The sequence below is a fragment of the Rhinatrema bivittatum genome, chromosome 1 (genome assembly GCF_901001135.1).
Source record: "Rhinatrema bivittatum chromosome 1, aRhiBiv1.1, whole genome shotgun sequence".
Lineage (NCBI taxonomy): Eukaryota > Metazoa > Chordata > Amphibia > Gymnophiona > Rhinatrematidae > Rhinatrema > Rhinatrema bivittatum.
The window spans coordinates 135,571,230-135,599,181 of NC_042615.1; the positions used below are offsets into that span (position 1 = coordinate 135,571,230).

The following is a 27,952-nucleotide window of genomic DNA, read 5'->3' on the forward strand; positions in this document are numbered from 1 at the left end:
TTGCAGCCCCTATCTTGACTTGCCATCAGGACTGCCCCCCCCCCTCGCTCAGTCTTTCTTGCTGTTTCTCCTTCTCGGGGGTAAGTTTTCATGTTTCTTTGCTTTGCAGCAGTGGATCTTTGGCATTAGGGGGTGGATGCTGGTGGTGCCAGCCTCTCCCCTCCTCTCAGCCGCAGTTACTCCCCTCCCCCCTCGGCCCTGCGACGCGCCATTCCCCGGGGCTGAGGTGGCACAGAGGTCCCATTCCCCTGCCGCCCCCGTGGGGAGGGGTTCCCGAGTAGAGCGAGGGCTAGCGTGCCCGCTCCTCCCGCGGCGTGACTCCCGGCTTTCCTGACCCCCGCGCCGTTGTTCCAACCCCCGGGCCCGCGCTATGCAGCACGCTCGTTGCCCTTCCTGCGGCGGCCAGGGGCTGGGCAGATCGCGGGAGGGTCCCTGCGGCAGGTGTCTCCCTGGGGAGGAGACAAGCTCCGCTCCCCCGACAACTTCGCCACCGCGCTCATCGGAGCGCCGCGGCCCTCGGGGAATAGCCCCGCCCCCTCCTTTGGCGGGAGCAGTGGCCATTTTAGAACTGGAGGGCAGCGTGGGCTCCGATGCTGAAGAGACTCAGCAGGATTTCTCGCCGCTGTCACCACTGATTCGGGATCCGGGTCCTCTCCTAGCCACCCCCGGGCCCCCCAGGGACCCCCACCCCTCCCTCCCTCGCTGCCACTAGGTTTTTCGGCAGACTTCGTGGTGATCATGCACCAGGCATATCTTCAGAGCCTGCAGCCGCCGGGGGGGGGGGTCATCTGCAGTTCCCCCGCCCACTAAAGTTCCCCGGATCGCAGGCGCAGTATCGGGGGCCCCAGGGTGCCCCTGGCCCTGCCTCTGCCCCTGAGTGGGGCGTCTCCATCACCGGACCCAGGGGGTGACCCGGCGTCGACGGCAGATGATGACACAATCCTGGCAGCACACTTAGAATGTGACGACCCGTGTGTACTCCGGATTTTTCGCAAGGAAGAATTGGTGGACCTCATCCCACACGTCCTTCAGGAATTGGACCTCGATCTCCCGTCGAGCCACCAGGCCCCCCGGCCCCCTCCGTAGCCTCCTCTACCAATAAGGGGGACCCAGTTTTGGCGGGCCTGCGTCCCTTGGCACGGACCTTTCCTATACATGATTCGTTTCTCCAGCTTTTAGTGAGAGAGTGGGACACTCCGGAGGCGTCCCTCCGGGTCGGCAGGGCAATGGACAAGCTCTATCCTCTCCCTGGAGACTTCCTGGATCTCCTTAAGGTCCCCAAGGTTGACTCGGCGGTCTCCGCCGTCACGAAGAGAACCACGATCCCGGTAACAGGGGGCACGGCCCTCCGGGATCTACAGGGCAGGAAGCTGGAGGTCTCCCTCAAGAAGATCTTTGAGGTCTCGGCGCTAGGGGTCCGAGCAGCCATCTGCGGCTCCCTTACTCAGAGAGCCGGGCTTCGATGGGTGCAACAGCTCCTCACTTCGCAGCAATTGCCACCGGATGAGGTGGCTCAAGCGGACCGGCTGGAAGCAGTCATCGCTTACGGGGCCGATGCTCTACACGACCTGCTGCGGGTGCTTGCGAGAACTATGGTGTCGGCAGTTTTCGCCAGACGTCTCTTGTGGCTGCGGAACTGGGCGGCGGACGCCTCCTCCAAATCAAGTCTGGGGGCCCTACCCTTCAAGGGCAGGTTTCTATTTGGCGAAGACCTCGACCAGATCATCAAGTCTCTAGGGGAAAATTCGGTCCACAGGTTGCCCGAGGACCGTCGGCGATCCTATCGTCCGTCTTCTTCGGCTCCCAGGAACCGTTCCTGCGCCCAGCGGTGATATAGGGGTGCCAGGCAACAAGGCCCTAGGGTGCCCTCAGCCAGGTCACCGTCGTGGCCCCGGCCCTTTCGGGGTCGCAGATCGCCCAGGGACTTCTCGGCGCAGGGAGCCTCTGGCAAACCGCCTCAATGATGCCAGACCAGTCCACTCCTCGCTACCCCGGATTGGAGGTTGCATCGCGCTGTTCTACGAGGAGTGGACAAACATCACCACGGACCAGTGGGTCCTGGACATACTAAGACACAGCTACGGGTTGGAGTTTGTACGGCTTCCCAGAGACAGGTTCATCTTCTCCCCCTGTGGGTCAAGTCCCAAGCGCCTGGGGGTACGGCACACGCTAGACAGGCTTCTGGACCTTGGAGCCATCTCGCCCGTCCCCTCCGGAGAGGTGGGCTCGGGGCATTATTCAATTTACTTCGTGGTTCCCAAAAAGGACGGCTCCTTTCGTCCCATTCTGGACCTCAAGGAAGTCAACAAGGTGCTCCGGATATCCTGGTTCCGCATGGAAACTCTTTGCTCAGTCATTGCGGCGGTGCATCAGGGGCAGTTCCTAGCCTCCCTCGATCTGATAGAGGCCTATCTGCACATTCTGATTCTACCGGCCCATCGGAGGTTCCTTCGCTTCAAGATCTTGAGTCAACATTTTCAGTTCCAGGCTCTACCCTTCGGGCTGGCGACCACGCCCAGAACCTTCACCAAGGTCATGGTAGTAGTGGCAGCCGCACTACGTCGAGAGGGGATCCTGGTCCATCCTTACCTGGACGATTGGCTCATTCGTGCAAAGACTCTTTCGCAGGGGCAGGCGGCGGTTGATAGAGTAGTAGCCTTCCTCCAGGCCCTTGGCTGGGTGGTGAACTTCAGCAAGAGCAGTCTTCTGCCTTCCCAGCAACTGGACTTCCTGGGGGCGCGCTTCGACACAGCCCATGGCAAGGTCTTCCTTCGTCCAGACAAGGCCCAATCTCTGCGAGATCAAATCATTTGGTTTGCTTCTCTTCCGGTACACACGGCGTGGGATTACCTCCAAATTCTAGGATCGATGGCATTCGCGATAGACCTAGTACCTTGGGCCTTCGCACACCTGAGACCCTTGCAAATGACACTGCTCTCGCGGTGGAAGCCAGTCTCCCGGGATTACCAGGCGATACTCCCTCTTACTCCGACCGCCAGGAACAGCTTGCAGTGGTGGCTGGACCCAAGGACTTTGGCTCAAGGTTGCCCTCTGGAGGCACCGGATTGGGTAGTGGTCACTACCGATGCCAGCCTGACCGGTTGGGAGGCAGTTTGCCTCAGGTGCTCGGCTCAGCGTCAGTGGACAAAGGAACAGGCGTCCTGGCCGATCAATCTTCTGGAGACCAGAGTGGTGCGCCTGGTGCTCATACATTTACTGCCCCTGTTCAGAGGTTGGGCGGTTCGAGTCTTCTCGGACAATGCGACCACGGTGGCTTACATGAACCGGCAAGGAGGCACCAGAAGCCGTCAGGTGGCTCTCGAAGCCGCCCGCCTGATGGCCTGGGCGGAACGTTTTCTCGACCGCCTGGCGGCCTCGCACATTGCGGGGGTGGACAACATTCAAGCGGACTACTTGAGCCGTCAGGCGTTGGACCCCGGAGAATGGACCCTCTCCAACAAGGCGATGGCTCTCATCACCCGGCGCTGGGGGACGCCCTCAATGAATCTCATGGCAACCTCCTCCAATGCAAAAGCTCCCCAGTTCTTCAGTCGCAGAAGGGAGCACGGCGCAGAAGGGGTGGACACCCTAGTTCTCCCCTGGCCGCCCCAGCTCCTACTCTGTCTTCCCCCCGTGGCCCCTGGTCGGCAAGGTGCTAAGGAGGATAGAGTATCACCACGGAACAGTAATCCTAGTGGCTCCGGAGTGGCCGCGTCTGCCATGGTTCGCAGACCTGCTCAACATTGTGGTGGACGGTCCCCTTCGGCTTTCGCACCTGCTGCGACTGCTCCACCAGGGTCCGGTATTTTCGGACCAGGCAGAACACTTCTGTCTTGTGGCCTGGCTTTTGAGAGGAGGAGTCTTCTGCGCAAGGGCTACGCAGTCTCCGTTGTAGACACCCTCCTCAAAGCGCGAAAGACTTCGACATCGGTCGCTTACGTGCGGGTGTGGAAGGTGTTTGAAGTATGGTGTTCCGGACAAGGTGCCCACATGACCTCGGCCTCGTTACAGCAGATCCTGGCGTTCCTTCAGGAGGGCCTGGAGAAAGGCCTCTCCTACAATTCTCTGCGAGTACAAGTCTCTGCACTGGCTTCCCTAGCTTGCTCCTCGGGAAGACCAGATCCGTCGTCCCATCCGGACATTTCACGGTTTCTCAAGGGGGTCAAGCAACTGCGGCCGCCGGTGCGTTGCTCTTACCCTTCCTGGAATCTCAAGCTGGTTCTGCAGGTCCTCGCGGGGCCTCCCTTCAAACCTCTGCATTAGTCCTCTTTCAAGGATATCACTATCAAAGCGATTTTCCTGGTGGCCATAGCCTCGGCGCGGCGCATTTCTGAGCTTCAGGCTCTCTCTTGCAGGGAACCCTTCCTTCGGTTCACGGACTCGGGTGTCTCCATATGGACAGTTCCTTCGTTCCTGCCCAAGGTGGTCTCGTCGTTCCACTTGAACCAGACTGTGGAACTGCCGTCCTTCCCGGCGGATGCCCCTAAATCACTCAGGCGCCTGGACGTAAAGCGCATCCTCCTACATTACCTAGAAGTGACTAATGAATTTCGGGTCTCCAATCATCTCTTCGTACTCTGGTCCGGGAATAGAAAGGGCCACCAAGCGTCGAAGACTACAATTGCGCGATGGCTCAAGGAAGCGGTGGCATCGGCATACATCGGCACCAGTAGAGATCCCCCGGCAGGGATCAAGGCTCACCCCTTACGCGCCCAGGCCACCTCCTGTGCGGAGGCCTAGTACGTCTCCGTTCAGGAAATCTGTCGGGCAGCAACTTGGAAGTCCCTGCACACGTTCTCCAGACATTACCGGCTCCACTTGCCGGCAGCTGACTCAGGCTCCTTTGGGGACAGGGTAATTCGAGCAGAGTTCTCAGGGACCCACCCAGTTTAGGGACGCTTTGGTACATCCCACCGTCTGGACTGATCCTGGTACGTACAGGGAAAAGAAAATTATTCCTTACCTGCTAATTTTAGTTCCTGTAGTACTAAGGATCAGTGCAGACGCCCGCCCTGGTCTCGTTCGGATCTAGGGATAAACCTGCTCGTATATTCTCTCTCCTGTCCTACTGTTTAGCCTTCTATCTTTCTGTTTTGTTGTCGGTGTGTTCATACCGGTTCGACAGTTCTCTTTGCAAGTTGCATTGTTTTTCAATTTTACAGTTTCAATTGCGAATATGCTTGATCCATCCTTCTCGGTCTGTCCAGTGCTCTGGCTTGGCTTTGATATTCTCGATACTGAGGATCTAGGGAGGGTGCTCCAGCTTATATGCCAGCACCCTCCGAAGTTTGCTCTGACTCCATCTGCTGGACGGGGGACATAACCCACCGTCTGGACTGATCCTTAGTACTACAGGAAAGAAAATTAGCAGGTAAGGAATAATTTTCTTGTGTGTGTGTTCACATACATGTGCATGTTCTGTAAAGAGGCACTATTCATTCTTCATGGAACTTTTTGTCTTTTTGTTCCTGCTGCATTTAGATATGTAATAAATTTTAATATGTATGACACCAAACATTAAACATGCTTTTCCTAGCGTGTAGCAGATGGACTCAGGACCAATGGGTATAGTGTACTCGTGCTAGCAGATGAAGACGGATCAGATTTCAATCTGACATCAGCACCTAGTACATATACCCCTGCAGGAAGTGCAGAAGCTCAGTATTTTCCGTCTCCAAAGCAGTTAGGAGCTATCTTCACGCTCACCGAGCGTTCTACTAAATTTTAAAGAAAAATCCTACCTGAAGACGAGCCCCGCACTCCTGCGGTGATACCCTCAGGTCCCTCCCCCAGTTGAGTTTCCCGAGGTGATTTCCGTGGTCCCTCGGAGGTAAGAGCCTCGGTCCGGTGGCCGATTCGTGGCAGGGACCTAGCCCCCGAGCGAGAAGGGCTCGGGCGCGGCATAGAGGCAGCCTCGGTCCGGAGCCGATTCGCGGTGAGGACTTAGCCCCCGAGCAAGAGGAGTTCGGGCGCGGCTTAGAGGCGGCGGGTGCACCCCCTCGAGCGCGGCGGTGAAGGTAATCACCCTCTTCCCCCGTAGCCGGAGACCGCCCGGGTCGCCACCGGGAAGCGCCGAAGACAAGGTAAGGCGTACATCCTTTATTTATTGGTCTCCGAAGATCGAGGATTAGCAGGGTCTGCCCGCGTGGAGACCCCTCAAGGAGGTCGCCATCTTGCCTGCACGCTCGCCGTCGCCATCTTGGCCTTGTTCGCCGCCCTCCGCCCAATCGCGTGCACAAAGCTAAGCGCACAAGTTAACGGCGCCTGAAAATAGTCGGGCGCGTATTTAAGCTAGGCGCCGATAATTGGGCGCGTGTTGTAGGCGCCGATAGTTGGGCGCGTGTCATAGGCGCACAATATTTGGGTGCGTGTCTTAGGCGCACATTAAAAATCCTCCGCGCATAAGCTTCGCGCACTTTACAAAGCGCGTATTTACGGCTTGGAGCGTACAGGCACGCATATATCTGACGCAATGGATCGCACAAGAGCCCACGCATCCACAGAAGCGGCACCTCCAGAATCAGGCATAAAAGCTCTAGGTCTCTGCTCAGCATGCCACCTCAGAGCCGCACAGAGCGAGGAAGCAGACGCCCTATGCGCCCGATGTGAGGAGGCCCTGGGAGCCCCAGGCCAGGGCCAGTCCCACCCAAGACTCAGTGCTAGCTCCTCAGGGGACACCCCGGACCTAGCAGGTCCCAGCGAGTCCATCCCCAGAGATCTGGCGCCCCTCAACTTAGAACCTGCATCGATCTCCTGGGCAGAGTTATTTAAAGGGATTCACGCCTTTGTCAAGATGCAGTCTGAAACCCGAGCGGACCCATATGCACCGGAAGACCCTCAGGCCCCAGGACCCTCGAGGCCTAGGCACAGGCTCCCACCACCCAGAAGCCCCACCTACGGGGACACAGATTTCTCCGAGGAGGAAGTCGAGCCCCTCGAGGAGGGAGAACTTCCCTCGGGGACAGAGCCACATCGAACCATGAGACACTTCTTCGCAAAAGAGGATCTTCCGGACCTGGTATCTCAATGCCTATCGGAACTCACTATCCCGGGCCAAGGCACCCCGGGGGAACCTAGAATGAACCCCCTGCTAGAGGGCCTTCGACAGACGGGCACCTCTAATAAAATCTTCCACGGTGTAAGGTAGTCCCTTTGTTGTTTTTTGCCTTGGCTACGTGGGACCGCCTTCCGATTTGCTTTATTGGACCCACCATTTTCCCCTCCCCAAGGTGGACGCCATAGTTTGCACAGTTGCTAAGCGCACCACCATACCAGTGGAGGGAGGGGCGGCCCTCAAGGATGCACATATTGTGACCTACTGCACCGTGGTGACACGTTCCTGTTTATCTCAAGCCAGGAACAACACCCCGGGGGAAGAGATGGAACCAGCGCTTTCGTTCCTCACTGACGCTGCCTCCGATCTAGTACGCACAGCAGCCAGGGGAGTGTCATCCTCAGTGGCAGCCAGGAGACAACTCTGGCTGCGAAATTGGTCGTCCACGCCTCCTCCAAGACACGGACACGCCTCACAAGGATGCCCTTCAAGGGATCCCTCCTGTTCGGCAGAGAACTAGAGAAACTGGCTAACAAATGGGGCGACTCTCCATTACCTCGTCTGCCAGAAGACAAGACAAAGAGAAACCAGCACCCCTTCCCCAGGCCATCCAGAGGCAGAAGCTCACAACGCTTCAACCCGTACAGGAATAGCTACCAAGCACCCCGTCCTCCGGCCAGAAACCAGTCCTTTCGGAACAGACACAGCAAGAGGGGAACCGGCTCGGGTCCAGGTCCCAGCCGCACCCCACAATGAGAATCAGCCGACCCATCTCATGTCTTCTGACAAGCCTACCCAGATTAATCTTCACCTCCTCCCCCCCTCCCTCCCCCCCCTCCTCTCCCCCCCCACCCCTACCAGCCCCTACCTAAATTGAACCCACTTGTATATAGACTCCTGTAAGTAACTTGCTTAAGCCTTTATATATAGTCCTGTAAATAGCCCGTTACAGTTTTAATGCTTTAATTTCAATGCCTTCTGCTCTATGTATATTCCTCCCTGTTTCCCCTCCCTGTTGATTGTAATTTCAGTCTATTAGTTACAATGTGAACCGGTATGATGTATGCATACTAATACCGGTATATAAAAGTTTCAAATAAATAAATAAGAAGCCATAGGGGGCAGACTAACCCTATTCTACCGCAGATGGGTCGAGATAAATTCGGAAAAGTGGGTCCTAGCCATCATCCGAGAAGGGTACTACCTGGACTTCCTCCGGACAAGTTCGTGGAATCTTCCTGCCACGACCCCCTCAAGAGGGCGGCAGTAGAGGCAACTCTGACCAGATTCCTGACCCTAAAGACCATAACTCCAGTGCCTGCAGGGGAGATAAATTCTGGGCACTACTCCATTTACTTCATCGTACCCAAGAAAGAGGGCACATTCAGGCCCATCCTGGACCTCAAGTCAGTCAACCGACACCTAAGGGACCCAAGATTTCGCATGGAAACCCTGCGGTCAGTCATTCGTGCAATACAGCCAGGAGAGTTCCTCACATCCCTGGACCTGTCGTAGGCCTACTTGCACATCCCAAACCATCAGGATCACCAGCGCTACTTACGCTTCAAGGTCCTGAATCAACACTACCTATTCCGGGCACTACCCTTCGGATTAGCCACCGCACCGCAGACCTTTACCAAGGTAATAGTAGTGGTAGCGGCGACACTCAGGAAGGAAGGAATCCTCGTCCATCCCTACCTGGACGATTGGCTGATCAGGGCAAACTCACCGGAGGAGAGCCACCGAGCAACCAACAGAGTCATTACTCTACTGGAAAGCCTAGGATGGGTAGTCAACACAAACAAGAGTTCCCTACAGCCATCGCAGTCGCTGGAATACCTAGGAGTCTGATTTGACACCAAGGAGGACAAGGTCAGCTTGACCCCCACGAGGAGATCAAAGCTGCGGAACCGACTACAGACCCTGCTGAGCGCCACCCGGCCCACAGCTTGGGATTATCTACAAGTCCTTGGTCTAATGGCATCCACATTAGAAGTAGTACCATGGGCACGAGCTCACATGAGACCCTTGCAGCGCTCACTCCTATCTCGGTGGAGTCCACGATCACAGAACTACACCGTACATCTTCCCCTACCGACCAGAGTTCGGACCCAGCTACGGTGGTGGCTACAGTCCAATCACATGAGCCGGGGATCAAGAATATCCTCCCCAACCTGGACCCTGCTCACCACAGATGCCAGCCTAAGCGGAGAGCTAACCGCCCAAGGGCGGTGGAACAAAGACGATTCAGGGTGGAACATCAACCGACTAGAGGCACGGGCAGTCAGGTTAGCCTGCCTGTGATTTGCCCACAGACTTCGAAACAAAGCGGTCAGAGTGATGTCGGACAATGCCACCATGGTGGCATACATCAACCGGCAGGGCGGAACCGGAAGCCAACAGGTATCCTTAGAAATAGCCCCCTGATGACCTGAGCAAATCTCCAGGACATCTCCGCCGTCCACATCGCCGGGAAGGACAACACCACGGCAGACTTCCTCAGCAGGGAAAGCCTAAACCCGGGAGAATGGAAGCTGTCACCCACAGCCTTCAAGATGATAGTGGATCGGTGGGGGACTCCGGACATGGATCTGCTAGCGAACAGATCCAATGCTCAGGTACCCAGATACTTCAGTCGCAGGCGAGACCCACAGTCTCAAGGGATCGACGCCCTGGTACAGACCTGGCCACCGGGGACCCTGCTATACGCCTTTCCCCCATGGCCCCTGCTGGGCGCAATCATTCACAAGATTTGCGACACAGAGGCCTAGTTCTTCTGGTGGCCCCGGACTGGCCAAGAAGACCCTGGTACGCAGACATGAGAAGACTACTGGCAGGGGATCTTCTACCCCTGCCCACACACAGGGACCTACTACAACAAGGCCCCATCCTCCACGAGGATCCAGCTCAATTCTCTCTTACGGTCTGGCCATTGAGAGGGCCCAACTGAGGAAGAGGGGATACTCCGCGACAGTAATAGATACACTCCTCCGAGCACGCAATTTCTCCACATCGCTAAAGTACATAAGAATCTGGAGAGTATTTGAAGCCTGGTGCGAAGATCACAGCACCAAACACTCCGCTAAAGTTCCCATAATCTTGGAATTCTTACAGAATGGACTTCAGAAGGGCCTGTCCCTCAACTCAATCAAGGTTCAGGTGGCAGCGCTGTCATGCTATGGTTCCAGGAGCGAGGGCAACAGCATTGCCGCGCACCCAGATGTTTCACGATTCCTGAAAGGGGTCAAACACATTCGCCCACCACTGAAGTGGCCAGTGCCCCTGTGGGACCTCAACCTAGTCCTGGAATTCCTAGCGGGACCCACGTTCAGACCCCTCCGAGGCCTGTCTCTCCGTCTACTAACCCTTAAGATGGTGTTCTTGCTGGCCGTATGCTCGGCCCACCGCATCTCAGAGCTACAAGCGCTGTCCTGCCGGGATCCATTCCTCAGAATCACCCCAGGGACCATCCATCTACGCACGGTCCCCTCCTTCCTACCCAAAGTGGTATCACACTTCCACCTCAACCAAACCATATCATTTGAAGAAGTCGGAAGAAGGCCGATCCTTACGCCATCTCGACATCGGCAGACTGCTATCCAGATACCTGGAAATGTCGGAACCAGTACGAAAGACGGACCACCTGTTCGTCCTTCACAGCGGGAAGAAGCAAGGGGAAGCGGCCTCATGGGCAACCGTTGCGCGTTGGCTTAAAGAAGTCATCAAGGCGGCCTACGTAGAAGCGGGAAAACTACCACCTCTACAGATCAAGGCCCACTCCACCAGAGCGCAGGCGGTCTCCTGGGCAGAAACTAGAATGTTGTCGCCTGCCGAGATCTGCAGAGCGGCAATGTGGTCCTCCATCCATACCTTCTCCAGATTCTACCGTCTGGATGTTCAGGCCCGGGAGCAATCCTAATCGGACCTCGGGCAGCCTCTCACCCAGTTTGGGAGTAGCTTTTATACATCCCATTGGTCCTGAGTCCATCTGCTACATGCTAGGAAATGGAGAAATTACTTACCTGATAATTTCGTTTTCCTTAGTGTAGACAGATGGACTCAGCAGCCCACCCTCGGCTGCCGTTACACATGATGGTCCATCGAATCAAGGTAAGCCTTGTCTTCCTTTACATAGGGCATCCACCCTGCCGGGTGTCGACGCTTTCCGGTTGAGAACAATGGCGGTCTCCAGCTATAGTCAATCAACCAATTCAAGTTAATCAAAATTAATCAAAATCTTAACGTTGCAACAAAGTTATCAGTTAAACTCATTAAGTTAATCAATCAGTCAATCACACATATATCCATAGGGGTAGATTTTAAAAAAGAGCGCGATCGCGAACTTTTGTTCGCACAGCAGGCGCAAACAAAAGTATGCTGGATTTTATAAGAGATCCGCATAGCCGCGCGTATCTTATGAAATCCTGGATCGGCGCGCGCAAGGCTACCGATTTTGGGCAGCCTGCGTGCGCCGAGCCGCACAGCCTGCTTCCGTTCCCTCCGAGGCCGCTCCGAAATCGGAGCGGCCTCGGAGGGAATGGAAGCAGGCTGCGGCCTCGGAGGAAACTTTCTTTCGCCCTCCCCTCACCTTCCCCTCCCTTCCCCTACCTAACCCATCCCCCCGGCCCTATCTAAACACCCCCTTACCTTTGTCCCTCGATTTACGCCTGCTAGAAGCAGACGTAAATCTACGCGCGCCAGCAGACTGCTGGCGCGCCATCATCCGACCCGGAGGCTGGTCTGGAGGCCTCGACCCCGGCCCCGCCCCCGAAACGCCGAGTCATTCGGCCCTGACCCCCGACACGCCCCCTTAAAAAAACCCTGGGACTTACCCACGTCCCGGGGCTCTGTGCGCGCCGGCGGCCCTGCTCGCGTAAATCTGGGCGGATTTACGCGAGCAGGGCATTTAAAATCCGCCCGCCAATGCTTTGCAAGGAAGAATACTGAGCTTCTGCACTTCCTACAGGGGTATATGTACTAGGTGCTGACGTCAGATTGAAATCTGATCCGTCTCCAACTGCTAGCACGAGTACACTATACCCATTGGTCCTGAGTCCATCTGTCTACACTAAGGAAAACGAAATTATCAGGTAAGTAATTTCTCCATTTTTGGTGTAACTTCTAATGACATATTAAATTGTCTGGCAGTGGATGAAAATATTTTCACAAGTTTCGGTGCAAGGTAAGACTTTAAGACAGAGTATTATACTTTTTGAGCAACTGATAATGCACTTTATTAGTTTTAAATATATAATCTAGTAACGTCAGTGTGTGTCATCCTAGTCGTCGTACTTTTTGAAAGAGTAAACAACTGATTAACATTTACTCGTTCCATTCCACTCATTATTTTATGGACCTCTATCATATTTCCCTTCAGCTGTCTCTTCTCCAAGCTGAAAAGTCCTAACCTCTTTAGCCGTTCTTTATAGGGGACTCGTTCCATCCCCTTTATCATTTTGGTTTTCCTTCTCTGTACCTTTTCTAATTTTTCTATATCAATTTTGATATGATGTGATCAGTACTGCACATAATACTCAAGATAAGAATACACCATAGAGTGATTCAGAGGCATTATGATATTCCTTTTATTCTCCATTCCTTTCCTAATAATTTCTAGCATTCTATTTGCTTTCTTGACTGCTGTTGCATATTGAGGAAAGGTTTCAACATATTTTCAACGATGACACCTAGATCCTTTTTCCTGAATTGATTCCTAATGTGGAACCTTGCATTATGTAGCTATAATTTGGGTTACTCTTCCCTAAGTGCATCAGTTTGCATTTGTCCACATTAAATTTCATTTTCCATTTGCATGCCCAGTCTTCTGGTTTTGCAAGGTCCTCTTACAATTTCTCACAGTACCCTTGTGATTTAACAACTTTGAATAATTTTGTATCATCGCAAATTTGATCACCTCGCTCATTTCCAGATCGTTTATAAATATATTAAAAAGGAGTGGTCCCAGAACAGATCCCTGGTGCACTCCACTATTTACATTTCTCTATTGGAAAAATTACCATTTAGCCCTACTCTGTATTCTATCTTTTAACCAATTCACAATCCACAATAGGACACTGCCCCCTTTCCCATGACATTTTAATTCCCTAAGAAGTGTCTCATGAGGGACATTGTCCCTCATGAGACAAGGGCCGATGGCTGCCAGTAATCAAAATGGCGCCGACAGCCCTTTGCCCTTACTATGTCACTGGGGCCGACCAATGGTAGCGGTAGCCCCATTTTGATTACTGGCAGCCAACGGCCTTTTGCCCTTACTATGTCACAGGGGCTACCGATGCCATTGGTCGGCCCCAGTGACACAGTAAGGGCAAAGGGCCATCGGCGCCATTTTGCCTTTTTATTTACTCAAGCCTTTGGGGGTAACTTGCTATTTGTAGCCAATGTCATGTTTTATGATCTAACTCAGTTTGTCATTGAGTCATGTGCCTTTCATCAAGTAGGCTGGATGTAGTTGGCCATTTTTATGTTCTTGTTAATTCAGTATGCAGTTTGATTTTATGATTCAGTTTAATCATTTTTAGTTTGATAATTTTTGCTGCTGATGTTTTGTGTCAGTTATTTTATGTTCATTTTTATGAATGTAGTTTGTAACCCACCTAGATTGGTGGGTAGACAGAATGTAAATATTTTTAAATAAATTAATCAGATTGATAGACTAAAGAAAAACAAATCACCAGGATCAGATGGTATTCACCCAGAGTTCTGAAATAACTCAAATATAAAATTGCAGACATGTTGCTGGTGGTTTACAACCTATCATTTAAAACAGCCACTGTGCCTGAAGACTACAAAGTGGCCAGTGTGATGCCCATGTTTAAAAAGGGCTCCAGGGGTGGGCTGGGAAACTATAGAACAGTGAGCCTGATATTAATTGTTAATTGTAAACCGGCATGATGCGATTCCCATCGCGAATGTCGGTATAGAAAAAACTCAAATAAATAAATAAAATAAATAAATATTGGTGCTGAGCAAAATGGTAGAAGCTATTCTTAAAAACAAAATTATTGACTACATAGATAGACATGGTTTAATGGGGGAGAGTCAATATGGTTTTTGCAAAGGGAATTCTTCCATTACCAATCTGCTAGATATTTTTGAAGATGTAAATAAACATGCCGATAACATAGAGCCCGTTGATCTAGTATATTTGGATTTTCAGAAGGCATTTGAGAAAGTTCCTCATGAGACTCCTCAGGAAGTTGGGAGTTTATGGGGTTGGAGACTGTGTTTTATTGTGCATTGGTAACTGGAAAAGACAGGAAACAGGATAGGTTACATGGTCAGTTATTCAAATGGAGGAAGATCATTAGTGGAGTGTCCCGGGAATCTGTATTGGGATCTGTGCTGTTTAGCATATTCATAAATGATCTGGAGAAAGGAATGATGAGTTAGGTGACCAGATTTGCAAATGACACAAAATTGTTTTGCATCATTAAAGCAGCAGCGGAGGATAAAAGGACCTTGTGAGATTAGAAGAGTGTGTTTAAGAATGGCAGATGCAATTTAATGTAGACAAGTGCAAAGTAATGCACGTTGGAAAAAATCATCCCAACTACCATAACATGATGATGGGCTCCATGTTGGGAATCGCCACCCAGAAATCCTTGTGAACAATATCTTGAATCTTTGGCTCAATAATCAGCAGCAGTCAAAGCAAATAGAATGTTAGAAATTATTTGGAAAGGAATATAGTACAAAGTGAGAATATCATAAAGCCTTTGTATAGATCCATGGTGTGACTACACCTTGAGTATTGTGTGCATTTCTGGTTGCCCCAATTCCAAAAAAGACATAATGGACATAGAAAAGGTACAGAAGAGTGTAACAAAAATAATAGGGGATGGAGAAAGGCTAAACAGATTAAGGTTCTTTAGCTTGGAAAAGAGACTGAAAAGAAATATGATTGAGATTTATAAAATAAGTGGGGTGGAACAAGTAAATAAGGAATGGTTATTTACTCTCTTAAATAAAACTAGGGTTCGTGGATCGTTCATGAAACTAGAATCCAGCAGATTTACAATAAGCCATAGGAAGTATTTTTTTCACTCAGCACCATCAAGCTTGGAATCTGTTGCCAACGGATGTGATCAAGGCAGCTAATATGGTGGGGTTCAAAAGAGGGTTGGAGAAGTTTCTGAAGGAAAAGTTCTTAAGTCTATTAGTCAGGTAGACTTGGGAAAGCAAGGACTTATCCCATGGAATGAGATACAAGCAATAGATCAACTATTGACAATCTGCCGGATATTTGAGACTCAGACTGGCCACTGTTGGAGACAGGATGCTAGGCTTGATGGACCTTTGTCTGACCTTATTTTCTTATGCATAAAAATGGTACTAAAGATCACGGGAGGAGATCAGAATACCAAGGGGGAAGGTGTATAGAGCAAGAAGGCAGCCCAGGATAGAGCCTTGAGGTATACCAACGGATAGCAGAACTGTAGTAGAGGAGGATCATCCAGCGGAAACACTAAAAGTAGGATGAGAGAGGTATGAATTGAACCAGAATAAAACAGTCTCAGAGTCCAAGTGAGGACAGGATGTCAAGGAGTATATTGTGATGTTTGGTGTTAAAAGCAGCAGACAAGTCAAGGAAGATAAGAATCGAGTCACTAGAAACTTTGGCAAGGGAGGTCTATGTTGAGTGTGGCAAATGAAATCCAAATTGATATGGATCAAGAATAACTTGAGATATGAAAAAGTCAACAAAGTTAAGGTAACTTCTGATTCTTCCTATATTTTTGTGAATTTAGCTTCATTTTCTAGGTCAGTTGCTAACCTAAAATAAAATGCACTTCTCCCAAAATACTTCTTCCCCCTCCAAGACAATCAAATTTCCCTAAAATTCTCCTTTCCCTATCGACATTTAAATTTTGTAGAGCCCTCAAGGATCCCAGTGTACCCAGCTTTTCTAATTGATTCAAAGTTAGAGCTATATTACATAAGCGACTAATAAATATCAAAACTAAAAGTATATTTATGCTATATTTTGTAATAGTTTTTAAGATAATTGAATTATGAATGCTTATTAGAAATGCACGAATGGACAGTAGCTAGGGTTGAGGCCTTGACGATTGGCGCTACTGCTCACAAGTTTCAAACTTGTGCTAATTCAACCCCTTTGTGTGTGTGCTACCATGTGTCATCTGAGTGGATTGTTCTTAGCTTCTCAACCTCTAACAGTGGAAGATGTAGAACACATTACACTGCATTAGCACCTGCAGCCAGGGTAAGTTCCAGTGGGCTCAGGAAAACATAGTATTAGGACTGTGCAAAACAGATTTTACTTTCAATGTGATATTGTAGTAATTGTGTAAGTGAACAAATAGTTTCATAAATATTGGTTGCATCATAACCAGAATAAATATTTATTTGAATGCATTGAGATGGACAGTGTCTGTCAGAACAGTGCTGATTACCTTGATATTACCACCCACTAAAGGAAAAAAAAAACCAAATTTGGCACCATCTTGTATGAATATATTTTGTGCTACTTGTTAAAAGTAAGAGACTGCAGCAATAAATGTTTTAGGAAACTTCTCAAATTTTGGTTAAAAAAAAAAAAAATGTAGTCAAAACACAGTTGTAAGACTTGTTTAACTCTACTGGATATAATTCATTGAACAGAATATCCAAGGTTTTATCCCAAAACATGGAGGTGATTTTTTGAATGAATTCAGTGTTTAAAATTGCATGTAAGTAGCATGTACACGTTAAGTAGTAGTTTGCAAAACCCTGAAGTTATATGCATACTAGCAATGTTGCATGTAAATAACGGCGGTATATAAAAACCAATAAATAAATAAATAAATGTATGTTATAGTAAAAAGATGGTTTAGGAGCATTCCGGGGCAGGGTTCAGATGTTTGCACACACGTTGGTATTATGTAAGAGGTATTCATGCATATGTTACTGAGGTTATACGTACACTTTTATACTTGCTAATTGAGTCATGCAACTGAAATCACACTTGTCTGTCTTGTGCAGTTTTTGGGTAGAAGGTCAGAGTAAATTGCTGGAAGGTCTGAGTGAATTGGTGGATCTATTGGCAAGCATGATGATTGCAAGAATGCACACAAGTATTTTTGAAGGTGGTGTATGTGCATACTGTATAAAATATCTGCCTCCACACATGTTACAAATATGTGCTAAAATATCTATGCACATACTTTTCTAAAATGGGTATTGAAATTATGTGGCTTCCTGCATTATACATTTCTTCTTCATCCATCCGGACCAGTTCAGTCGAATGGGTTATGTTTCCCAGGTAGCAAATGAGACAGAGAACAAAAGGCTTACTGACATTACCCCTTATAGGGTCTCATGCTGCTCTCAGCCTGTCAGGATTTGCTGTCTTCAGCAGATGGTAGACAAGCATCCCATGCTGTGTCTGAGTCACAATTTATAATATACTGCTGTAACTTTTAGACATACTGATTTGCACACACTGTTGAAAGTTACCTCATCTCTTCTTAAGAGTGTGTTTTCTTTGTTTGTTTGTTTGTGTTTTAAATGACAAAAATACCCCTGAGGCACATATAGTATATTCCAAAAGGCTCCATGGTTTTGGAGTGTGAATGAGGATCTAGCCATGGAGCCCTTGGCAATATATGTGCCTCAGTAGAATCTTTATGGCTAGATATCCCATGTGTGTTGAGGAAGAGTATAGCGATGGGAGTATACTACAGCCTACCTGGCCAAAATAAGACTGACAGTGAAATACCAAGAAAAATTAGGGAAGCTAATAAATATGGTAATTTTCATTTATCCCAATATTGACTGAGTAAATGTAACATTAATATATGCTAGAGAGGTAAAATTTCTTGATGGAATAAATGAATGCTTCATGGAGCAATTAGTTCAGGAACCAACGAGATTTTATATCTAATTCTTAGTGGAATGCAGGATTGGGTGTGAGAAGTGAAGGTGATGGGGCCACTTATCAATAGTGATGATAATGATTAAATTTGGCTTAATAACTGGAAGGGGGACAATAAGTGAATATAGAGCTCTAGTATTAAACTTTCAAAAGGGAAACTGATACGGTAAATGAGGAAAATAGAAAAAAACTGAAAGGTGAAGTTTAAAGGATAAAGGCCCGCACACATTCAAAAAATTGGTTACGTGCGTGGCCAGGCCTTGTGCGTGCCGCGCAGTTTAGAACAGGCCTGGCCACGCGTGTAACCCCTGTTATGCACAGAAGTGCCAAACCAACAAAAAGGGGAGAGCATTTCAGCAGCTCAAAATGGGAGGATTTTAAAAGCTACTTGCCTAAAGTAAACCAGTAGAAAGTGTGTAGTGCCTGTTCACACAGAGCTTTGACGCAAGTGCATAGTTTGTGCACATAACATTAGCAAGCCTCTCCATCATGGACAGAGAAAGCTGGGCTTGGCTCAATGGCTTGTAGACCTAACTGTTCAAGCCATTTGTCATGTAACCAATGCTGTCGCATCCCCGACAGCCCCCCATGTCAGTGCCGTTTGCTGGAAACACATAGCCGAAGAGGAACTAGAGAAAGAAGTATCGCTCTTACCTATAAGCCAACCATCGCTGTAGAGGCCGTCTTCAAAACATTTCCAGCAGGGCCAATTGCCTAAGTATAAAGGAATCAGGTGTGGCTCCCGGATACCTGGCAACCATGTCAAGGATGCGTATTTGAGTGTTGTAGACCGCTTGCACGTTGATGGAGTGGAAGAGCTTTCTGTTGCAGTAGATCTCCTCCCTGCGTCGGGGTGGGATGATGACTCCCAGAACATTTGGAAAGTTGGCAATGGCATAAAACCCTCTCTTCGACTCTCTTCCCTTTCACAAGGGAATGTTTTATACCGATTAATGCAACCACATACAGCTGTATGATCTGGCCCAGACAGTGGGGAAAAAGAGATTTGGACATTTCCCCGATGACCCCTGACTGTCGTTTGGAAGGAACCAGATGCCAGGAAATGCAGGGTGCACAATAGTTTGAGGCCCAGTATATAGCGTAAGACCTTTCCATGACCGAATCCAGATCCCTGCTGAGTTCTTGATATAATTCCATGATAACCTGCGAGCTAAGGCTATACCTGGTAATCACATGTTCCTCTGGCATGGCCAACAATGGATGAAAGATGCATTTCCTGTATCGCCCCCATGCCTTTCTGCATGGCAAGCCCTGATGTGGGCCAGTACGCTGTACTGGCAGGGCTAGCAGCTCTGGTACAGGGACTTCCCTAGGAGGGGTTTGAACTTCCCTTGTGAATTGTTGTGGTTCTTCTTGTTGTTGTCAATCACCAAGCACCCAGTATCTTCCCTCTAACATTGTAGCTTTAGGAAGACAGGGCAGGTAAGAATAGGTGTTTTTATTGGACCAGGAGGGCTTTGTAGGTGTGTCTGATAGAAGGCCTCATTTTATCATGCGCAATAATAGCTGCGATCCACAATAATAGCCATGATTGCATAATAAGTTTTTTCCCCTCTACTGCAAAAAAAGGTTTTATTTTCCACGTTAAAACACGTGTTATTGCATGTTATTTCACCACGAAATGCAGGAGACCCTAATTTGCATAATTGTCTAGCTTTCGCATATTCATTATATCTACATGCTGGTGTGCAGCGTGACAAAGAGCGTAGTTTAGACCCCCTTTTATCGCGCAATAAAGCCCTAACGCAGTTTGATGAATGACCCTGTAAGTTTTTACTTGAGGCGCAATGGAGGGTGAAGTGACTTACCCAAGGAAGATCACAAGGAGCAACAGTGAGATTTGAGCCCTGCTTTGTAGCTTGCCGCTCTAACCACTATGCTGCTATTCCTCCTCCTTGACAGATTAAAGTATTCATAGGAAGTGTATCTGTTGACACTGGTACTGCAGATGCATGGTAGCATTCATTTTGTAATGGTTTGAATTGTGGGCTCTCTGGGCTATTTAAAATCACATAAATTATTCAATTTTTTAATGTTATACACAGATGAAGTGAAGTGAACTAATTTAACACAGACGTACATGAAAAAAAAAAAGACTGGTGCTATAATTTAAAAAAAACCCTGCTAACCACAGTGGATTCTTAATTGTGGGTTAGAAGCAGTATTTATGTTCACCATATAAAACTGCTTTGTGGCTTTAAAAAATTTCGAGCTTGTGAGCCTAACAACTGGGCCAATCCACTTTTACTTTTTTCCAAATAATTTTCAAAGTGAGTCTATGCGCTTAGGTTCGCTTTGCAAATTGATATAACTTATGTGTATATTTGCCGTCTTCCTTATGCGGAGTGTACAAAATCAGCCCCTCAGTGTCTGATAATTGGTTGTCAAGCTTGACGAGCACCGCTGCCATGGACCCGGGAGTGCATTGTATGCTGAGCACACAAAGAAAAATTGTTTTGTTTGGTGGTTTAAAGAACTTCCAAACTAACAATAATATGAACAACTTGAGAAGAGATGGTCGTAAATACAGAAAAAAAAATATTTAGAGTAAAACCTTTTCATCGTAGATAGGTTATATTTATTAAAGCTCATGCATGGGAACAGGTAACACTAGTTTTGGACTTTTGTTATAACTCCAAAACTGTTTTCTTTCAGGTCTGTCTTCAAGGTCACACAGGATGACCTGCTGTTTCTAGCCTCCCCTCTGACTTTTGACCCATCCATCATTGAGCTGTTTCTCGCTTTGACAAGTGGCGCGTGTCTGCTCATCGTCCCACATGTCATTAGGATGATGCCAGGGGAACTGTGTGAAGCTCTTTTTCGCCGTCATAGAGTGACTGTACTGCAGGTGAGGAACATGGATGAGGCTCCTGATGCCCAAAGGGAGTTGCACTAGATAATGATCTTATTCTTCAGTGTTTATTGATAGAACATGAACATGTCAAAATTAAAATGAGTTAAAGAAAACACTATTGCTTTGGTAGAAGTGATGCCTGGTATAAGACTAATGAATATTTAAACATGCAACCTTTTGGGGCTGCTAAGATACCTTACTCAAGCCATGTACCTTTATAAAGCAGGGGTGTCCTAAGAGCCATTTAAATCAAAACCTTTCACTTGGTGGGCCTCCCTGCACCAGTAGCTCCTCCCTGTACACAATGCCTGTCTGCAGCTCCTCTACACTTGGTTGCAGTGAAATTGACTGCCCTTCGTGTCAGGCCCATCCTCAGTGGCTTCTTCACATGCTGCCATAGGGGTTGTCAGTCAAATACTTGGCCAGTCTGGTTGGTTTTGATTTAATGCGTCTAGCTGGACCTTTAAACCAGCAATATAATTGCTGGTATTCTGCTGACCTCCAACCTCCCCAGTGCAAGCATACCTCTCTCCCCATGCTTCTGCTTCCTCTCTCCTCCCCCTCTTCATTCATTTCTCTTTTTCCTCCACTGCTGCCATTACTGCTGTTCCCTTCCTACCTGGCAGACTTTCTTTCATGATCCTCTTCTCCACCCACCCCCACAGACCACCTTTCTTCCCCCACCCCATGGACCCTCTCTCATTCAGCAGGCCATGCCTGTTCTTGCCTTCAGCGACAGTGGCAGCAGGTTGTGAAAGAGCACAGGCAATGGGCAGAGTTACTACACACCCCCTCCCTGAATTATGAGCATGGATTAGCTCAGATGGGCTTCTTTGCAGCCTGCTGCTATCAGGACCAAGAATGGCCCCTACCCATAGGAAGAGGGAGTGAGGAGGAAGAGACATGGGCTGGGTGGCAAGGAAGTAAGTCTGGGAGGGCAGCCATGAGCTGGTAGTTCTGCCAGGCCATGGCATGTCATGGTGATGCAGCACTGGTCAGCATCGCTACCCAACTATTCTGTTTATCTTTTAGATAATTTAGCATGGGACGGACTTTCTTTCTGAATCATAGCAGCAGCTTGGAAGAGGTTCTGTGGCAAGGGTTAGAAAATCCTCTGGCACAATTTTTAGAGACTGCCGTGAATATCTAGAAAATATCCATAACTTAGTGTACATTTTATACTTGTTAATATGAACACACATTTTCTTTAAAAAAAAAAAAAAAAGCCACACTTTGTGCTCCCAAATAACTTCTTGTTCTTGCTTTCATTGTTTCCTTCCTTTCTTAATTGAACTTTTCTCCTTTTCTGTTTTTTGTTGTTTCATTCCTTTTTTTTTTTATCCTCTTACACAACTCCTAACTGCAGTTTGTCTCGCTTTCAGAGGTGCTTTTCATCTCTCCTTCTTTTATGCACTTCCATTCTCTCCTCTTGTCTCTCTTCACTTGGCCTCTCCTTCCTATGATCACTTCCTCTCCTCTTTCTTCCCCACGCCTCGCTGTTTCCCTTACTTCCATCTGTCTGCGCCATTGGTTTCTACCACTGTTGTTGTCTTTTCCTCAGTGCTGTAGCCACCAGTAGTCCTTCCCCAATGCTAACTCAGTCATGTGGCATTATTTGGTTGACCCTGGCCATTCTAGCCTTGAGGGGGGTTATTCTGCACTCTGTCAGGGATAGGCACTTCTTCAGTGCACATCACCTCTCACACCTGTGGGGCCACCTGCTAGGAGTCAAGGGGCTTATCCATCGGGGATACCCACAGGATGAAGACAATTTCTGGGACTGTGGAGATCCTCATAGGTAGCCTGGTCTGAGTTAATAAGCAGAGCTGCTTGAGAGGAAGTGCAGACAGGTTGGCAAGGGTAGGGAGGACGGCTACTGGGATACAAGGATGTTTTGAAGCAATATAATAGAGGAATGGCTAATGAGGAAGGAGGAAGAAAGTGACGATAGTTGGGAATGAGAAGGGCAAGGGAGCTTTTGGGACCATCGCATACAGGAGAAGGGACAGAGCAGGGAAGACCAGCAGCTTGGGTGAGGGACTGCAAGACTTGTTACCATGATTCTAAAGCAAAAAGAAGCATGGCAATTGCTTCAGTTGTGGAATCACAGCAAACTAACCTATCATTAAAATCATCCATTGTACCTGAAGACTGGAGGGTGGCCAATGTAACCCCAATATTTAAAAAGGGCTCCAGGGGCAATCCGGGTAACTATAGACCAGTGAGCCTGACTTCAGTGCTGGGAAAAATAGTGGAAACTTTCTAAAGTTCAAAATCACAGAGCATATAGAAAGACATGGTTTAATGGAACACAGTCAGCATGGATTTACCCAAGGCAAGTCTTGCCTCACAAATCTGCTTCATTTGTTTGAAGGGGTTAATAAACATGAGGATAAAGGTGAACTGCTAGATGTAGCGTATTTGGATTTTCAGAAGGCATTTGACAAAGTCCCTCATGAGAGGCTTCTAAGAAAACTAAAAAGTGATGGAATAGAAGGCGATGTCCTTTCGTGGATTACAAACTGGTTAAAAGACAGGAAACAGAGTAGGATTAAATGGTCAGTTTTTCTCAGTGGAAAAGGGTAAACAGTGGAGTGCCTCAGGGATCTGTACTTGGACCGGTGCTTTTCAATATATATATATAAATGATCTGGAAAGGAATATGATGAGTGAGGTTATCAAATTTGCGGATTATACAAAATTATTCAGAGTAGTTAAATCACAAGCAGATTGTGATACATTACAGGAGGACCTTGCAAGACTGGAAGATTGGGCATCCAAATGGCAGATGAAATTTAATGTGGACAAGTGCAAGGTGTTGCATATAGGGAAAAATTACCCTTGCTGTAGTTACATGATGTTAGGTTCCATATTAGGAGCTACCACCCAGGAAAAAGATCTAGGCATCATAGTGGATAATACTTTAAAATCATCAGCTCAGTGTGCTGCAGCAGTCAAAAAAGCAAACAGAATGTTAGGAATTATTAGGAAGGGAATGGTTAATAAAATGGAGAATGTCATAATGCCTCTGTATCACCCCATGGTGAGACCGCACCTTGAATTCAGTGTACAATTCTGGTCGCCGCATCTCAAAAAAGATATAGTTGCGATGGAGAAGGTACAGAGAAGGGCAACCAAAATGATAAAAGGGATGGAACAGCTCCCCTATGAGGAAAGGCTGAAGAGGTTAGGGCTGTTCAGCTTGGAGAAGAGACGGCTGAGGGGGGATATGATAGAGGTCTTTAAGATCATGAGAGGTTTTGAATAAGTAGATGTGAATCGGTTATTTACACTTTCGGAAAATAGAAGGACTAGGGGGCATTCCATGAAGTTAGTAAGTAGCACATTTAAGATTAATCAGAGAAAATTCTTTTTCACTCCGCGCAAATAAAGCTCTGGAATTTGTTGCCAGAGGATGTGGTTAGTGCAGTTAGTGTAGCTGGGTTCAAAAAAGGTTTGGATAAGTTCTTGGAGGAGAAGTCCATTAACTGCTATTAATAAAGTTGACTTAGGGAATAGCCACTGCTATTAATTGCATCAGTAGCATGGGATCTTCTTAGTGTTTGGATAATTGCCAGGTTCTTGTGGCCTGGTTTGGCCTCTGTTGGAAGCAGGATGCTGGGCTTGACAGACCCTTGGTCTGACCCAGCATGGCAATTTCTTATGTTCTGATTATGGTTTGTAGTTGTATTTTCAGGGTTAAACCACACTTTGCACTCTTTTTTTACGTTGCTATGTATACAGCAATTTTTTTCTGACATTTGGCAGATCCCTCACAGCATACTGAGTTGTAGAAACATAGAAACATAGAAATGACGGCAGAAGAAGACCAAATGGCCCATCCAGTCTGCCCAGCAAGCTTCCCTCATTTCTTCTCCCATACTTATCTGTTTCTCTTAGCTCTTGGTTCTAATTCCCTTCCACCCCCGCCATTAATGTAGAGAGCGGTGATGGAGCTGCATCCAAGTGAAATATCTAGCTTGATTAGTTAGAGGTAGTAGGGGTAGTAACCGCCGCAATAAGCAAGCTACACCCTTGCTTATTTGTTTTTACCCAGATTATGTTATACAGCCCTTATTGGTTGTTTATCTTCTCCCCTGCCGTTGAAGCAGGGAGCTATGCTGGATATGCGTGAGGTATCAGTTTTTTTCTTCTCCCCTGCCGTTGAAGCAGAGAGCTATGCTGGATATGCATCGAAAGTGAAGTATCAGGCACATTTGGTTTGGGGTAGTAACCGCCGCTACAAGCCAGCTACTCCCCGCTTTGTGAGTGTGAATCCTTTTTTCTTCTCCCCTGCCGTTGAAGTTATGCTGGATATGCGTGAAGTATCAGTTTTTCTTTTCCCCTGCCGTTGAAGCAGAGAGCTATGCTGGAAATTTGTGATGTATCAGTCTTTCTCCCATGCCATTGAAGCAGAGAGCCATGCTGGATATGCGTCGAGAGTGAAGTATCAGGTACATTTGGTTTGGGGTAGTAACCGCCGTAACAAGCCAGCTACTCCCCGCTTTGTGAGTGCGATCCCTTTTTTCTTCTCCCCTGCCGTTTAAGCAGAGAGCTCTGCTGGATGTGTGAAGTAACAGTTTTTCTTTTCCCCTGCTGTTGAAGCAGAGAACTATGCTGGATATGCATTGAAAGTGAAGTATAAGAATGGAGTGATCAAGCTAGTTGAAAGGCATCAGGAATAGAGGAAGGTGGAGGTAGTAATTTGGATATTTGGTTTGGGGTAGTAACCGCCGTAACAAGCCAGCTACTCCCGTCTTTGTGAGTGCAAATCCTTTTTTCCACATTTCCTCTTGCTGTTGAAGCTTAGAGTGATGTTGGAGTCACAGTAACCATGTACTGTTAAGTCATTTTTGCTGGATATAAAAATAATGTAGTTATTGGGAGCGGGGAGAAATGAAGCCTAATGTACAAGAAATATGTGGGAGGAGATACACAAATAAAGAGCCTATATGACTGTGTCGCAACATACAGAGGGTAATTTTGGAACAGCCTGAATTTTCAAAGTGAGCTGATGCATGTAATTCCACTTTGAAAGTTAGCAGGACTGCACATACTTTTGCATGGCATAGGTATGCACAATTATATCTGCAGGAGTAAATGTCACCATGAGCATTTTCCACCCCAGCCCTGCCCCGCAGGAACACATGGAATCTTTACTGCACATACTTTTATGTGTGCAAACCCTGTGTTTCATGTGGGTAAATAAAAAAAAAAAAATTTCACCCCAAAGAGAATACATTGTAAGTTTTGTTTCAAGGTAGATTCAGGTACACTTGGAGCTTGAAAAACCCAGTATACTCCTCTATCCCCTCATGGGCAATTTTCAAACAGTCTGCATAAATTAGGCAAAATCACATGCAAGTTGCACTAGTTTTGATAGCGAATTTACGCACATAAGTTCACTTTGAAAATTATCCCTACCAAATTTACCTGCACACAATCGCACCTATTATGTGCACAGAAACGTTTAGGGAAAACGTATGTGCATTCTTTTGAAAAAAGCAAAAATGTGTGCGTGAGCGCAAACCTCTCCCTATCTCTAGCCCCGGGAATGCCTCCACTCAGTGCAGGTAAATTTATTCCCAAACACAACCTACACATGCAAGTTTATCTGCGAAGCAGGGCAAGCGATATTTTTAAAAAGCCAGTTCTGCAGGTAAAGCACTGGGTTGTTTTTTTTTTTTTTTACTTGTGGAAATAACCTTTGAAAATTACCCTCCCAAAGTCGATCTTTATTCAATTCAAGAACTTTTACCAAAATGAAGAAATGGCAAAAACAAAAAAGAGGTAGCAAAATAATGGCCGTGTTTCGGTTTTCTAACCAGTTTTCTTTTAGCTTAAAAGGGTATGTTGGCTTTTTAACTTTTTTTTTTGCATTTCTTCAGTTGGTATAAGCTTTTTGACTTGAGGGCTATTTTCAAAACTGTACGTTTTGATGTAAAGTCCGCAGTGAATTTTTTTACCAATTCATAAAGGGGGATAACCTGACCCCTCTCTCCTCTTTGAAATCACATCATCTTTTGCTCTGAAATGTTCATTTTGTTTTAACCCAATGAAGGGCATATTAGCTTCCAAAAGCTACTAAAGAAATGTATTAAGAGGCAGATTTTCAAAAGTTGCGGGCACAAAAAAAAGGGGTGGGCCAGGGGTGTTGCGGGGAGGGGCCAGTGTACATGCGTAAGTTGCTATTTTAAAACCTGCCAAAATGACACACGTCTTTTTTACCTGCGTGTATTTAGTTCTGCTCAATATCAGGTATAAGTGATGGTAAACATTGTAAAAGTAAAAAAATGACAGGGTAGAGGGGCTGGTTGTAATGGGGGGACTTCAGGCTGAAGAGCCAGGAGGGTCTTCATTAGCTGCAGATGGACTGGGTAAACTGGTAGACTAGTTGGTAAAACTGGTTATTTCATTTCTGCACGCATGTTATAAAATACCCTGACTTGCCTATGTAAAAGCCGACTTACAGGTGGGAAAGCGTCAAATTAATGCAACTAAAATCTACACATGAATCCTTATAAAACTGGAAGTTCAAAAAGACAGGTGTATGAGTTGCGCACACTTATCTGACTAATTTCCAACTTATTCAGCTAAGTAGCGCCTTTCCCTCTTCTTAGACAAATTTGAACTTATTTGGTTAAGTAGTGGCACTTATCTGGCTATATTCGATTTATTATCTATGTAGCAGCAGGCCTCCATAGCCCGATAAGCTTTAAAAGAACTACTTGTCTGTCCAAATTGTGCTTTTCAGACCTATCCGACTATGTGCTGCTACTTAGCTGGATAAATTGGCATTTATCTACATAAATCCAAATTTGTACGGCTCATAGTTTTTAGATATGCGAGCATATGTGAGTGCATATTGTGCTTGTTTTTTTTATAATCTGCGCATATCATTTGTGCAGAGGTTATAAAATACAGTAGTAAATTACCGTGCACCCAGCTACACGTGTATCAAGGCAGACGTGAGCAGTTTTGAAAGTTATCCTCTAAGTTAGTCTAATAAAAATTCCTTGCCTTATATTGTTTTGTTTATTGACCTTTATTTCCTTAATGTTGTACTTGGGAAAAGAAGTGCAAAAGGGGAGCATGATGTTGGAATTTCAGTAGAATAAAAACAAGTGCA

General features: G+C 47.4%; 1 protein-coding gene across 4 annotated transcripts in view; it reads left to right on the forward strand.

The window, feature by feature from the left end:
* AASDH (aminoadipate-semialdehyde dehydrogenase) overlaps positions 1-27,952 on the forward strand; it is a 139,415-nt gene that overhangs the window by 27,005 nt on the left and 84,458 nt on the right. For all 4 annotated transcript variants that reach the window (XM_029587262.1, XM_029587279.1, XM_029587270.1 and 1 more), the window contains one exon: positions 20,625-20,817. In XM_029587262.1, coding sequence (XP_029443122.1) covers positions 20,625-20,817 — 193 coding nt within the window. The remainder of the gene's footprint in view (positions 1-20,624; positions 20,818-27,952) is intronic.